We start from the raw sequence: 16473 nt of genomic DNA, 5'->3' as shown, positions 1-16473 counted from the left end.
CTCCAAATATCAGATTCCCAGTTGACTCAAATGACCACTTATATCCCACCAGTCTCTTAGAAACATTCACAATTAAAACACAGCAGCTGACCAGCACAAATCAAGTAAAGTCTTCTCTATCCTCCATAGCCTTTTCAGGGAGATACAAGCTTATATGCTAAAGGTCCATGTGGTTTGATTACATTACCCAGAACCAGTGATAACCTGTTATATAGTTTAAAAGATAGCCAAGAGATACTTTAAATTACATTTATAACAGACAATAGTAAGATCCACAGGTTTTACTACAAAAAAAGCAAGTTCTGATCCACAAGAAAGTCCTAACTTGAGGTGCAGTGCTGTTTGAAAAAATGCAAATCCATCACTAGTGAGTAACATAAGTGATGAAGATCAATGCCCTATGGCATATATGAAGAGTAAAGCTACAGACATGTTGCACTAACAAAAGAATCAGAAGAAAAAGTTCTTGAAACAAAATTAGCTCCAAACAAAAGCAATTTAAACTTGAGGATGGCTATGACCAAAGATTTTTCACCCTACTGAATTGTGAATAAAAATTTAAAAATTCTCTCAGGTGCTGAGAATTGGAGGCCTAAAATAACATCAGAAAAAGAAGAAAATGGAGCTTCAAGCCCCTATCTAGCACGAAGCCTGTACTTTCTATTCCTCAAAGCGTGCTAAAATTTTGGTCCTATAAAGGCCAGGAAAAGGGTAAAAAAATCCCACTCTCTTCAAAATTCACTCCAGCCTGGACAGTCTCTAGACTTTGATCTATTCATTGAGACAGTAGAAAAGGTTACACCAAAATGTCAAGCCCCAAAGTCAAAATATAACCCCATCCAGCACTTGTCCGCTTGCAAATAGATGCCTTTTCCTCCTACAGTCCCAGCAACCAGGAGCAGCTGAAGGCACTGCACAAGCACAAACCATTTTCTCCCCATAGATTAAACCAGTTTTAAAATGTGGCAGCTTTGAAAAAGAAAACTGACTGATAACGGGTACTGCTCGATTTTATCATCACGTACTCTACACAGCACATGGTGTTCTGACCCAACGTGCCAGCAACAATACTTCTCCCCTTCTACTCTTACGCTTTCCCCTTTTCTGCCAGATACAGGGTGCAGGTCAGCAATTACAAATACTATTTCTTTTCGCCATCAGCCTTTCATCAAAATACTACATTTGCCTCCCTCACATACACTTTACAGGAGTTTTCTTTCAGTGCTTGAAAACTACCAGATTGACAGCTCCAGTGAATTAAGCTCCCTCTTTGTCAGCATAACAAGAGCAGCACCACAGGCAACCTCAGAACAAGCTCCCTCTATCCTCCTCTTCCCACTCCTCCAGCTAGTAAGAATATCTGAATGCTGAGCTTCGTACACAGCTCTGTCATACCATACAGCACCTTGTAAAGAGTCTCTGATAACGTGGTTTACTCAGACTATCTCATAGGACATTAATGTTAAGCCACACCTGATAGAAACATCATGAGTCAACACATTTGCGTGCGCTCGGACTCGGCTCATGGTTTTAGAGTTACTGTGCTGTCTGGCACAGGTGCATGTCGCTAGTCTTTCTAAAATTATTTTCTTTCCCAGACAGTCTTTAGACAACAGTGTGAAAGAATGCTGAGTTAAAGCAACTCTTAAAGCCATACTTGAAAGTAAAGAAAGGCAATGTTAATTGAAAACCAACAGAAAGACCAGAAAAATTCAATGCTCTCAGTATCAGACAAAAGGCGGGTGCAGATTTTATTTCAAAATGAATTGAACATCACGAGAGGGCTTCTGTCACTGCTGCAGTACTACTACTGTAGTTCACTTTTGGGGAGGGCTCCTCTGCTATGTTGCCACTTAAGCTGGTCAGGCAGCAAATGTGGATCTGGACACTCCTTCACTTACAAGAGGCTTTTAGGTTCCACAAAACCTTCCGCTGTTGGTTGTAAGTCACAGATTAGCATGCACTAGATCAACTTAGAACCTAGCTCCTAAGCTGTACCCAGCTTTTAGCTCCTTCTCCCTCTTTTGCAAGCTTTTTTATTTTTAGTAGGAAAGTCTTTTCTCTTTGGGGAAGCACTTTTGACTTCTGAAGCTCTTACGACATCTTGACTGGTTCCCCACACACACACACTGGTCAAGAGCCAGGGTGTTTTAGTAAAATGAACATGTATACACATGTCTAAAAATAAGTAATACCTGCTCCTTTACAGGTTGGAGGAAAAAAACCCACACCAAAACCACCCCAAAAATACCCACAACACAGCAGAAGCACCTTTATCTTTTCTCTTGTTTTACAGGAAAACTACAGAATAGCCAACATGCGCCAAAAGCCTCCTTACGTTCCTGTGATGTTAGAAATGAAAGTGAGTTCAAAAATGCATTAAAAGACTTTCTAACTACAAGGAAATAACCAACATACTCATTGAAACTGACATGTTTACTAACTAACATACCTAATGGGGTTTAAGTGGTCACTGCTGGGCTCGCTAAAGCATAGCACCTTGCTGAAGCAGGCAGTGCTTCACAGCCCACCTATACAAATGACAACACTTTCCATTCTTGTAGAGAAACCTAGCTGACAAGATAAGAAATAAGCCTAGTCATTACACCAATTCTTTTAACCACGGAACTAATTTCAGAGTGTCAGGAAGAAAGGACTGCAGTGTTGTGGCTGCCAGTGGGGCAGGCGTGGCATGTCACAAGTGGACCTTTATGATATCATTTCCTTCCAGTGCCATTAATCACCCCAGACATCACTTGTTCTATCAGTTATTAACCAGTTGCCCCAACACGTAGATAACTTTATCAAGGCTAGGCAGTGAGAGTCATTACGAAGCATTACAACATGCAGTGCCAAAGGCCTTTTTCCCAAAGAATCCTCTAAACTATTTCCTCAAGTCACCAGCAATTTAAAATGTGATTTCAGAAAAGGACAACTATGTTTCTTAAAGCCAAAACACTGAAGTCAAACCAGGTCTCTTAAAGCACCAATTTTCAGCCTGTTAGTGCTCTTCAAGGGGGAGAGACTCCCTCGATGTGCACACACGTCTGTGGTGTGGTCTGATGGGACAAACATGGGGCTTCAGAGCAATGGCCAGGAGCATCCCAGCTCAAGATTTAGCATTTTGTCTTTTGCTACAGACATGTCTCATTGAAGTATTTTCCCTCCTTTGCCAGTGGCACCACGGAGAATTCAATTTCACAAGGCAGTGCCTCAGGACCTGGACCAAACATGCAGAACCAACGTGTTACAGAGGGAAAGGACTGAAGATGGCTTATTGACAAGGAGGAAGAAGAGCCTGTGAGGAATATTATGAAGAACAAAAGTAAGCCTGTTTTTTCAAAGACCAAGGACCAACTTCACAATCTTGCAAGCAAACAAGCATGACTCAGCAGTATGTGACAAGACAAAACAAGACACTTCACCAACTGGCATCCAAGGGGAGATTAAACAGCTCAACGTGAACTGACTCTGCTTCCAAGTTCCAGGCCTGGCTCTGCCAATTACTTTCCTATAAAAGCCATTAGATCTAGAAACATGACCTGCTCCACGCTACAGATCAGACTTCTTGGAGCCCTCAAAGCAACCTCAATGAGCACACACCCTCCTGCCCACACAGGTAGTAGCCTGGCTGTGAGAAAGAGACTCCTGCTTTGGTTGCCAATTCACAGGAATTATTTGACAGAATTTGTATGAGTGGCAATCGCACCCTGGCTGAAATAGCCCAAGCACTGCAGTTGGAAGGAAGAGAACCACAACTAAGAACATTTTACTTGAAACTAAAGGATATCCCCCTCATTGAAACCCAGTCATTTTGAAAGCCATTCCTAAAGCACATGGTTTCATTGTTTCACAGAACTCGAAAAGGAGAAAAAGAAGATAACCAGAGAGAAAAGGGTTTGTTCCACAGCACTACGGCACAGATGTGCTCAGCATAGGTGCTTATTTTATCTATTATCACACTTACTTTAGCGTGTTTCACATGCTCTGCTTCCTTGTTACTTGGGACATGTTCAAGAATGTCACCTCACCAAAAAGGGTCAATGTTCTATTCATCTCAACAGTTACCTGGCCAGTATCAGGCGATAGGCTGTCAATCAGTACTTCCCAGGTGCAGTGCATTAAGGCAGAGCAAACACCTTCTGTCATCTCTGACACCCCTCTCGGGTTGAGCCTATATATTTGAAAGAGCTACACACATTTTGACTGTGTGCCTAGACTTCCCAAGTCATGACTCCTAAATTAGTAAAGGGGCTTCAAACTACTTAATGTACACAAAGGACTGTTTCTCAGGTACCTTCTGCACTATTACAGACTGGACCAAACCAGGTGACCTTGGAAGAGGTCAGCATCTCTGCCTTGAAACGGGACCACAAGCCCGTGTCATTCCCAGCATGCTTGTCCAGCGTGGTCTTAGAAGTCTCAAGTAATTAGTATCTCTGCCTACCTAGACAACTGCAGTATCTTTTCCACTTACCTAGCATGCCTCCTTCCTGGCACAATCGAAGCCCTCTACTTTTTGTTCTACCTACAATGACACTGGGGAATACACTTTTTTTTTTTTTGGGGGGGGGGGGGAGGGGGGCAGAGTAATATTATTTTTTCCTCCTACAACAGCTTTTTACAATGTTCAAGACCTCCAGTCCTTCTCACTGCTCTCTTTTGGGCACTTTCCAGCTGATCTGCCTCTTCCTTGAAATGCTGTGCCCCAAACCAGAGGCAGTAGGTGAGGCTACTGCAGCAGCAGTCTTATCAGTGCTGTGCAGAATGGTGGCATTACTTCATGTGCCTTGCAGGTTCTGTTCCAACTTACGTACCCCAAGATGACATCCACTGGGACGTGCTATCACTGGGATGACACAAACTTCCTGAACCTGAGGTAAATGATTGCTAGGCCACAAAACAGAGGCTATGAAAGGGTGATTGTTATAGTCACTTCCGTTGCTTAGTGGCTGTGCTCCATGTTCCCGTGAAATAGTTCTGCAAGCACAATGCAGTAGGCTTTCCGTCAGAAGGATGCCTACCAGTAAGCGTTCTCAGAGATTAAGAAAACACACATCTATCCAGTTCTTCTGGGGTGTAAAAATCTTCTCTATAGACTACTGGAAGTAGCTGGAACCCAGAAATACAGTGCGCTTTTCCTCCAAGAAATACACAGGTTTTTTGCTACTACCATCAACACTTCCATGGCTTAGTATAATTTCTACCATTAAGCTAGTTGCCTTTGTTAGAGCTGATGTTAAAGAAACCTACCCACCCATCCCGCCCCCAGTTACTTCTTGTGATACAGTATTTCAGACTGACACAAGCAACAATAGGAGCTATTGATCCAAACATGTATATTTTATTTTTAAGGCTGTAAAAGCTAACTGGCATAAGCCAGACATTTAACAAAAGCAGTATTTAGGGGGTTTTGTGAGGAATTGGGGTTAAAGAAAATCCCCCAAGTTCTTCCTGGAAAAAATATGCAATATACTTCATGGCCTGCTATATAAAGAAACAGATTAATTTAATACCCTCAAACCAGCATTATTCTTAAATCTATCTTAAAACTCATGCTTATGCACAGGTTCCTGTGCACAGGCCACGGCACACAAGAGATGATAAGCAGAGAAAAAGAAAGCCATACAGATCTACAACCTGACAATAGTGTTTACCATGTTATGGTAGATTTAGTAAAGAGAGTACCTTCTCATAGGTGCTAACAGAAGGCTTAACTATCACAGAAACTAAATGGGCAGAAGTTGAAGAATCAATTTAGCTTAAAGAAAAGGAAAACAACAAACAAGTTTGAGTCACACAAATCTAGATCAGGCATACTAATATTTTGGTAGGAAAAAAATCATTGGTTGGTATGTTCAATAGATTGATCTAGAATCAGCATCAAAACAGCTTCATCACAACTCAATAAAGAACAATTAAAAAAAACCCAACACCCGCAAACAAAACAAACCAACCCTCCACAGTGATCTGTCATACCCAAATGGTCTTCAGCACAGATGACGTAGGCTCTAACAGGAGCTACATACCCAAAGAAAAGTACATCCCCTTGCATAAAACCAAAACCTGCTGAACTGATGCAGGCAGCAATTCAAGAACATGGTCTCAAGTTTCAGAAGAGTCTTCAGCAGTGGGTAACACCTGGGAACCTAAACCAGACCAAGAAGCCTTAGCTTCCTGTGTGTCAGTGAATGCCATCAGTCTGTCATGGATGATCTCCCAAGGAGAGAAGATGACAATTTGGCTTGTTCACTAAAAATCAAGAAAATCGGGCTTTACTAAAAGGCGTTCTCAATTGCCTCATTTCCACTTACTTTTGTGGTCAAAATTTGATTTTCTGAGAACTTCTGTAATTTCCTGAGAACGTTTACCTCCCAGATGCTCACCCTGTTTTTATGAAAAAACTGCAACACAATAAAATCTGACCACAGATAATCTGGTTGTTAGAGATATAGAAGCACAGTTCTTCTGTCTGTCAAACTGCAGGATTTATCGTGACATGGATTACATATTCAGGCAACTCTTCAACTCCTTTACTATTCATTTTCTACACAATATGAAGAGAAAATTCTGACTCATTACATATATAGCTACACAGAAAAGCTACCATTTTGTGAGTTGCACATGTGAATGCTTTTGCCCAAAATAACCGAGAAGTAGCTTATCATTCAGAATGGCATGACTTTAAATTACCTCCTCTTCAATGAAGCATATTTCACTTTAGCTTGTATCACTGTAACATATTCACATTGCCCTGTCTTTACTGGCTCGCATCTCCGTGGCTTCCAGAAGAGACTATATTAACAGATGACATACTCAACAACTACCAGGGAAACGAAGGTTTTTACAGAGCCAACAGCCATTTGTAAATGGCTGCACCTCATTAAACTGAAGTGGTGCCAAACACACACAACTCATTTGCTGAACAAATATATGCGTTTTTCTGTACTACCACCACCACTTCTCATATGGCATGCACAGGAGTCTTTTTATGCACAAGTCTAAAGAGACCTAGCAGTACATCTATGCATATTTTACAAAAGGATAATATGGGTATCCAATAGCCTTTACCACCATCTGCAGTTCATACCACAGCTCTGTCATCTCTCTAATGGAATAGGGCTTCTTCATTTCCCTAACCTTGTATAAATGCTTGCACACCTGCACAATGACAATCATTCCAAGGTCAATGTGATGAGCAGGGAACCGATTGGATTGACCTCTTTGGCAACTGCATAACCACTAAACCCTGCTTGAGACAGGGGACCAGACCAAGCAGCTACAGAATGGAGGAACTGTTCCTTTCAGCAGTGGCAGGGACACATGACAGTGTCAGAAAAACACACTTAAACCACAGACTCCTAAATTCTCAGTCAGGAGTCCCTAGAAACCTTGCCTTACATTTTATCAGGCTATAGATACTCTATGTTTTTCCAATAGCCAGCTACCTAAAGCTCTGGGACTGTGCCATCACCTTGGTAGAGCAGAGTGTAAAAGGCTCACAGGAAAGTCTACCTGAGATGCACAAACCAGACATTTGGATGCTGCAGCCCCGTAAGGGGCCCTACACAGGGAACTGCAACCAAAGCATATATGCTAGCAAGCAGATAATACAGAGTTCAACAAAAAGCATAATGTCCTAGCAGCTTCACTTAAAAGCACAGGACAACTTGGTAGTAGTAGCTCCTTAAATTGCCTCCTGACTAATAAATACACTGAGGAGACAAGAAGCCTGTACCAAATGCCCACACAGAAGAGCTCAATTCCACCTCCCAACTCAAAGAGGAATGCCCTCATATCAGCAAGGCTGAGAGATACTCTCTTCTCCCCATGAAACTGTACCGATGCACAGAAAAGAATATAAAAGCCTTATTCTATCAACAGCTTATGTATAAAGGAGTTGCTGGGCAGAACTGTACGCTGCTGTGGGAAGCAGAAACCAGAACTGAGAAGGCACCTCATCCCAAGTAAATGCCCCTGCCATGGTGCTACAGATGTAACATGGAAGAATGGCTATCCTGGCACTAGCGAGGGAGCTCACATTTCTCTCTGTACACAGTGGCAGGTTCAGCCAGAGGGCTGGAGCAAGCCTGGCCCATCTTCAGGTTCGGTCTCCCTTGGGAGACACCAGCTGCAGGCTTGAAACCTGGCTTCCCACTTGCCAGGCCAAGTGCTCCATCTTCCAGGTCAACAGCTCTCATGCTGCTATCCAGGGACCACTGATCTTCTGCAACAGGCCTGTGAAACCATAATGCCTCCTTGCTCACCACACCGCTCAGAAGCCTGGAAGAGATGCAGAATCTGCATTAAGGGCTGCAGAGAGCTCTGACCCAGTAACTCAGGAACTACTGGTCTGGGCGCTAAGCGTGGAGGTAGGTATCACCACAGGCATTGCTTTCATCTGCTTAGTCTACACCTGGAAGGAACAGCCAAGGCTGTTATGCTGTACAAAGAGTACAGCTCAGGCAGGACACATCCAGCATGCCACAGTGAGGACCAGAAGAGCAGGTGAGCAAAAAGGCCTTTGATACAGGGAAGATAACTTCGTGAATATAAAGCTTAGACAAAAGCCCCAAGACACTGTGTTCAGGCAGGACAGCTGCCATGTCAGTCACACGTATTACCAGAACTTTACATACCACGTGAAAATTTCAAGAAAAGGCAGATGTCTGTAAGTGCTCCAGTAACAAAACTGGAAGAATTCAGATGCCAAAATTTAACAAGGAAACCTACTGAAACCCAGCAGCCTAGGCTGCACTTCAAAGATGGGTACAAACATGAGGAAACTATCTTAAGGTTCCTGCCCAGTCTTTGTGGACCAGAAACCCAAAGCCACGTCTGCCTATATCCCAAGGCAGCACTTTAACTGCTGGTCCACTTGCATGGTCCCTCATGTCTCATTTCAGCTGAGACAACAACATTGCAGCTTAGAAGGACTGCTGGAGACTAAACCTGGAACCACTCTTAAGAAAACAGTTCAGCACCTGGACTCACTCTCTCAGAGGATGGTTCAAACAGATTTTGAAATGTCTGTCCATGTTCCCTATTAGGACACCAGTGCTTCGCACTAAAAGTGGATGCACTGGCACACTGCAAAGAAATTAGGATTCTTCTCATCTTAACAATACCCCTCACTTAAACCCAGCATGCTGTGGGAGCTCATGAGGATGCTTCTCTTACTTTCCTGGATTATATAACTGCTTCATTGCAAACCTGTACAAACAAAACCAAACTTTGTAGTCATCCAGAAAGTATATCCCTAGGCAACAGGCAAATAAATTCCAAGTAACAGTCACCATAAAGTACACAGCGTAGACAGACAGACACATAGTCCACTCTAACACATGAATCACTATACAGGAATGAGTATGCTTACCTTATTTCCTACCATAGACAATATTTCTGCTAAGATATATGTTAAGCTTGGCACCACTTTTCCTACAGCAACAAAAAGCTTACAAACACACAAGTAATCAAGTAGATATTACGCATAAAACACTTGAAATCTTTGCTAAATGAATACAGCTTCCCACCAGTGTCAATGAAAGTTACCAGGAAGAAAAAAACGGAGCATCCAAGATATCAGCACAACCTGCTTCAGCGACTATACTGATCTTTAAACCAACCACTTAACTCCACTTCTACGGAAAGGCTAATATTAAATGCTTTTTAAAATATCGAAGCATGACTGAACAGACATCTATCCAATGTCTGCAAATGCTATTCTAAGTGAGCTTAGCCTGTACAGAATGCGATAGCCTAATTTTCATTAAGAAATTAGGGAAGTATAACAAGAGAGACACTTTGGGGTCAATTTCCACAGCACTGCAAGGACCTAGAACTATTAATAAATTTACACAGTACACAAAGAAATTGTGGATCCATGTTATGTAACACAAGTGTAAGGAATTTCTGAAGTAGAAGAAAATGAAGCAAATAACCTAGTGAAAAAGAGAAACAAGGACAGCAGAGGACAGAAAGTCAGTTTTGGAGATTCCTAAACATGTAAGAACCTACAGCATGTAATACCAAGAATGAAAGAAAAATCACTACAAAAAACATTTTCATGTGTTTTTGGAGATTCCCCTTAATTTCTGGGCACAAAACCCAATCTACACCAAGCCTCAAAGCCCCAGATTTTTTTATGCTTATTAGAGGTTGAAGCATACTTTTGAGTGTCACAAAAACTAACCAAAAGTCTCTTAGGTAAGGTCACAGCTTAGTGTTATGCATCTGAAGTATTTTGTTTGGAGAATCATGAAATTTAAAGAGATATTAAACCCGAACCTGTGCCCTCTTTCATACTTTAAAAAACTCTGCTAAGTTTTGCTGAAGTTTGACAGGAGAAGATACAGGACACCAAGAACACAAGCTGATGTAAAAGCTTCTGTCGCTTTCTTGAAATAGTTCTCTGTTTCTTCTGCCTCCTTCATCTTTACAGGAAGGAGCAAGTGCTGCCAACAGAAATTTCACAGGGACTGGTGTTTTCAGCATGACACACTTTAATGAAGTATATTTGAAGTCTCGTAAAATATATTCTTCAAAGTCTGAACAAACGTCACAGAAACCAGAACCCCAGTTACTTACAATACTTTCAGTTACCAGGAACTGATTTCATATACTTGCTATAAACTTACTATTAGAATGAAATAAGAAAAAGCTGTTATTCAGTATCAGAAGCTGTAATGTGTGTGTCACAAGACCTTGGACCTACATGGCGTATACGCTTCCAATTAAATAATAAAATTGTGTAATATGCTGCATATATTATCCTCTAAGCTATGCAGATAAAGTCTAATTGCAGCTTATCAAACTAACCTTTACCTTTGGGACCGCAGAAAATAGAGACAGTTTATTATTAATAGACACCTCCAGACCTCTCATTCATGTCTCAGGCGAATACCGGCTGGCCCAGGGGCTCACGTACCCTAATTTCACGTCCCCTCACACAACACGAAGGAAGGCTGTTCCCAGCAGTCTGACCCTTCCTAATGGTAACCCTGCTTCAGCTCCCCGCCTGCGCCAGGTCTGCGGAGCCCCCGGCGGGGCTGCTCCGGCGGCAGCGGGTGGCGGCCGGGCAGCAGGCCGGGCTCGCCGGGCCCTCGCACCCACCCCGCACCGGGGCTCCCGGGCCCGCGGCAGCCGCCCAGGTGAGCGGCGGGCAGCGCACCGCGGGCACGGGGCGGGCCGCCCCGAGGGCACCGGCCAGCCCGGCCTCCCCCCGGTCCCGGCGGGCAGAGCCGGCCGCGGGGAATCACGCACCGAGCACAACTCGCGCGAAGGCCGGCGCAGGCCACGGCCGAACGCGGGGCGGCCCGGCCCCGCTCCCATCCCGGGGCCGCCGCCCGCCCCAGCTGCCTCGGCGGCCGCCGCGCCGCAACCAGCGCCGCCTCCTTACCGGCACAGCTCGGCGAAGGCCTGGAAATTCAGCTTCCTGATCTTCTTCTCGCTCAGCCAGTAACCCACCCGCTTCCCCTTCAGGAAGGTCTGCATGGTGCCGGCCCGGAGAGGCGGCGGCCGCCCCGCGAGGAGGGGGAACAGCCTGGGGCGGCGGGGGCAGCGCGGCTACCGCTCGCACTCGGCGCCTGCGAAGCAACGGCTTTAAGAAGAGAAGAGAAAGGAACATCAGTCGGTTCCCCGCGGAGGACGCCGGCGCTACTCTCCGCCCTCCCGCCCTGCGCCGCTGAACCGAGCCAGGCGCAGCCTCCGCCGCCGGCGGCCAGCGGCGTGCAGCCCCCGGCAGGCCTTGTCCCGCACCGGCAGGCAGCTCACCGCGGCCGGCGGAGAAGGCGCTTCTGCCGGCGGGGAAGCCGCTACGCCGCCAGCCCGCCCGCTGCCAGCCGCAAAGCGGCCAGCCGAGCAAGCGTGCCGCTGCCGCCCGCCGAGCAACACCCGCCTCAGCGCCCCGCCGCCCCTCTCCCGGGCCGCCGCCGCCCGCACGGACCCCGCCGCCAAGCTCTCGCCTCCTTGCCCGCCCGCCCGCTGCTGCCGCTGCTGCTGCTGCTGCACGGCTGCCGTGCTACTGCAGCCGCTCAGCTCCCCATTTGCCCGCTATTCGCAGCCGCCTCCACTTCCTCCTCCTCCTCCGGTTCGTCCCCGCCTCTCCCCGCTGCCAGCCCACCGCACAGGGGCGGGCGAGCGACTACAGGACACGCCCGCCGCCGCGGCCCCGCTCGCACCGAGGGACCTCGCCCGCCCGCCCGCCTGCCGCCGCCAGCAGGGGGCGGCCGGGCCGCGCCGCCGCCTTAAAGAGACCGTGCCCCCTTCGGGATGGCCGGCTAGCGGCGGGCTGTGCCGCGCGGCCTCTGCCCCGCCGGGGTCACGGCGCCCGGGCTGGGCTCGGGCCGGTGTTTGCGCCGCCTTTGCCGCTCTCCCCTGCGGCTCTTGCCCACCGGCGGCACGACGGGGGCATCCTCCGGCCCTTGCCGGAGCCGCTGCAGGGCCGAGGGCCCGGGGCCGACCGCCGAGGGGACCCGCGCCGCCCCGCTGCCTCGCACAGAAAGCGGCAGCCTAGAGAAAGGAAAAAAGCGGGCTCGGCTGTCCGCATCAAAAACCAGGGAGATGCTGTCCCTGGGAGATTTAAACGGTTCCAGGCGACAGCGGGTGGCAGCTCCCGCCTCTGCTCCGCGAGAGGAACCCGCGGGGAGGGTCCCGTGCCCCCCCGCCCCAACAAGGGGCTGCCTGCTCGGCTGCCGCCGGCGCGGGTCCCACCGTGTGTCCCACCGTGTGTCCCACCATGCTCACCAGGCCAGGGGGGCCGGAGGCGCCCAGTGCACTCCGGCTGGGAGGCCTGTCGATGAGCCATCTCCATTTGCTTTCCAAAGGAAGCACCGATTATACCGCTACTTGTATTTCTATTAGAGATACTAAAACTCGTAGTTCAGTATAAAGGTGTACATATTTCACAGCAAAAAGGTTCCTGTAAATAAGAGCTTTCACTGCAAAAGCATGTTAGCTTCCTTCTTCCAGCATTTGGCATGTGTCTGTAAGGATTTAACATAAATTTCATCAACAGCTATTCCTTGACGGTTTTGCAGGAGGCAGGAAAAGGCAGGCGATGCCAGCATGAGCTGGCATTCCGATTTTTTGGGCAGTGCATTCTGAAACACTGAGGCAGCTGTTCTGTGCATCATTTCAGAGGAAGAATGTTTCAGCCTGAATTACTGTGGTATCTCACAGCGCAAGTGTAATTTTCCCATCTTTGCTTCTCCCCTTCATCTGAAATGAGCGTACCCAGCCTGAATGTTTTTCTCTGTCTCTCTGGGAACTAAAAGTGTAGCTTTTATAATAATTATGTCTTTCATAGAGTGGTTGGCAGTACCTGCAGTCCCGAACTGGCATGCTGCCGCTGTGATGGTGCTTTCTGTGAACCACGCCTGAAGTCCCGTGCAGCTGAAACTGTTGTGCTGACTCACAGTGCCACAACAAACGTGGTTTAATAACTTCAGCAGAGTATCAAAAAGGCATTAGAAGCGTCCATTTGAAGGAACTAAGGGGGAAAACCTTAAGAAATATGAAAGAGGTCATTGACCTAGTGAGTAGGTAGAGCCATTTTACATTCCTGTCGTTATTTACATGAACGATGAGGTAATCCTAAACCAAGAGTATATTAGAAAGTAGGTGGGGAGTGGAATCACCTGCAAAGAGCTTATACCAATGTCTTTTGACAATGTATATAAATAGTACTTCTTCTCCATTTGTGGTGGCTTTGAGAAATAAATATTTTTCTCCTTCATCTTACATTATTTGCCACTGATATGTTATAAACAATTCATTAATGTAACTAGAATTAGTAAACATGTTTTGATAGCATGATTCCTGCTGCAGAATGTTACACTGATATTTAAACACTTCAGGAAAATTTGTAACTCAAAGGTGCAAATACAGACTTGATCAAACATTATCAAAATCAAGTAAGAATCCTGAAACAAATTGATCTGGGTTTCCTATTTCGAAGTGTTTTATTTTGCTAATATTAGTGCTTTATTTCACTATCATTTCACTGGACTTATTTTAGACTATTAAAATTTGCATCAGTATATTAAGCTCAAAATTTATATTTGCATCAGAATGGAATACGAATGTCTTGAAACATGACATTATTGAAGCCATCTTCCTAAATGACTTCTTTCTGAATGTTTTTTCTTTAAGAAAAGTCCTGGTTTCAGACCAATCTAAAACACAGTCTGAAGAGCAGAAAGATTTATGAATTTCATTCCAGATACGGGAAAGCAGGTTATCAAAGGTGTTGAACATTCTTGGCTCCTGCAGAAATGAAGCACAGGAGCTACAAAGGAGGAATTTGCTTTGCTTCAAAATAGACAAACTTGAATGACACGTATCAGAGACCAGATTCAACCTCAGGAAGGAGAAAGCTGGTAAATTCCTTTATTTTAAACTACCTTTTTTTTCATCTTTAACCATTGAAAAATTTCAGGTGTGGGAAATAACATCTCATCTGCTGTGCCACTGTACTGCGTTTTGCTACACAATGTTGCTAAATAAATTATAATCCTCTGTTTACATTGCAGAGCCAGTTCAGGCAAAGCCAAACCTGTGACCACATGAAGCCCCAGGGTAACGTTTACCCAATTTCTGATCAGGAGCAAGTTGACCATTCCTGTGACTTTTGTGGCCCAGTGCTATAAACTGCAACTCATGAGCTGCTTCATGCTAATTAAGGGGTGAGGGTTGATTAAGATCTTGAGCCCTCCAGCAATCAGAACTATCTTCCTCTTCATCTTAGCTTCAGATTTACAGGTCAAAGCAGGTTTCCCTTGTTGAGCTGGAATTTCTCACACCTTGTCTTCTAACCCTTTCAACAAATAGAGGGGTTTCAACAAGGCTTGACGCTTTTTTAGTGAAATTCCATCAAAGTTCATTTTAGAATAAGATGAGGTATCTCCATTCATTTGTTAGTTATCAAAGTGTATTTTCTCAGTGAATGATTAAGAGCAATTTTCTCAACACCTGGCAAAAGTCATGATAGGATCTTTTGCAATGAATGGAAAGAAGAAGGTAATTTTCACTGCCTATAGTTTAAGATTTTTACATATTATTTTTATTTCTTATTATTACAGGACAGGTGTTACTTTGCTGCAGATGGGCAGGTGGAAGGGCTGAGCCTTCCATATCAGGGCAGGGCTCCTCTTTTTCCATTTGGTCAAACTGCCAAGTCGGGTCCTGTGCTAACGCAGCACGCTGGAATGAGGCTGTAGGTGGGAGGGAGCATGAAAACGCCACGCATGTGTTTCACTGCCGCTTCTTGCCTTTGAGAGACTCAAAGTTAAAGAGTCCTGATGCCGCACAGCATCTGGGACTAGTAATCACCAGTGAGGCAGCTATAAAGGCATGAGAAGCATTGTGGGATACCATTTCCTCAGGTCTCTGCTGTATCTACAACTGATTCATTACTGCAAGATTCATAAAGAGGCCAGATATGACTTCTTTTCACAGTGGTTCACTAAAGGACATGTCTGAGCGAAGTAGAGCTTCTCCAGTTTATGGTTGTTTTTTGCCTAACTTCTGGCAAAACACATTCTAATCTCAGCTGCTGCCTGGAAACTTTAATGAAGGTACTGTAGATCAGCAGCTTTTAAATGATAAACCAGTGAAAGTTAGTACTTGGGAATAAAAGCTTATTTCTGATTTTTCTGTTCAAAATCACAAAGGTTAACAAGTCAAGAGACAAACTTCAGCCAGCCACTGTAGGGTTCCGGTAGCGGCTCATGGGAGAGAGGCCCCCCCAGTGGCTGATTTGGCCCAGCTTCATTTCTCTAAATGACCTGTTTTCCATAGGGACTGCACAGGAGGATTTGCCTCGCTAGCTAGAAATCAAACTTTCATTTTACAGTCAAGTAAATCAGGCATTGCTGTTTAGAGAAGCGGTCTCCCCAAAAAACTGCCTCTTGTTCTTACCTTCTGCCATGTGCTCCTTTGCAACAGCCCAAGTGCTCATGTGGTAGTAAGTGTGCTAAGATGGAGACATTTAAATATTCACTTGGAACTTTATGACAGAACATGATGTAGGTATTACTGCCTGAAATGTAATTTCATGTAGCTGTGATAAGAGGAGCAGCTTACAAACTCCTCACAGTAAGGAACAAATATAGAAAACCTTTTATTTTAAAGATTTGCAAATACTGATTAATGTGCTTCTGTTAATGCACATTTTGTAATGCACATGTTTATGCAAATATCACTTACTAATAAATTAATTAAATTCTCCCTTTGCGAGTAACCATCATCTGCTGTTAACAGCACCATTCAAATGCTTCAGTCATTCTGGGTCTCTGTGCCCACTTCTGGTACAGACCTCTAGCATGGGCTTCAGAAAAAAACAAATTCAGGTAAGGGCTAGGTGAGTACTTAAAAGCTTCATGACTACAGTGAACTGGTTTTTATCTTCCACAAAAGTCTGTAACAACGAGCCCTCCCTACAGAAGAGGATGAAGATCTACTTCCAGTTGATGA

At 45.2% G+C, this 16473-nt stretch overlaps 1 protein-coding gene across 2 annotated transcripts in view; it reads right to left on the bottom strand.

Annotated features, from left to right (window-relative positions):
* Positions 1 to 12058, bottom strand: part of ITPK1 (inositol-tetrakisphosphate 1-kinase) — a 149366-nt gene extending 137308 nt beyond the window's left edge. For both annotated transcript variants that reach the window (XM_037394329.1, XM_037394330.1), the window contains exons 1-2: positions 11945 to 12058; positions 11399 to 11599 (exon numbers count right to left, since the gene is read on the bottom strand). In XM_037394329.1, coding sequence (XP_037250226.1) covers positions 11399 to 11493 — 95 coding nt within the window. In that variant the 5' untranslated portion in view covers positions 11494 to 11599; positions 11945 to 12058. The remainder of the gene's footprint in view (positions 1 to 11398; positions 11600 to 11944) is intronic.
* Positions 12059 to 16473: the final 4415 nt, after the last annotated feature.

The sequence above is a fragment of the Falco rusticolus genome, chromosome 7 (assembly GCF_015220075.1).
Source record: "Falco rusticolus isolate bFalRus1 chromosome 7, bFalRus1.pri, whole genome shotgun sequence".
In the NCBI taxonomy this organism is placed as follows: Eukaryota; Metazoa; Chordata; class Aves; order Falconiformes; family Falconidae; genus Falco; species Falco rusticolus.
This window is presented reverse-complemented; position numbering and strand designations above follow the sequence as displayed.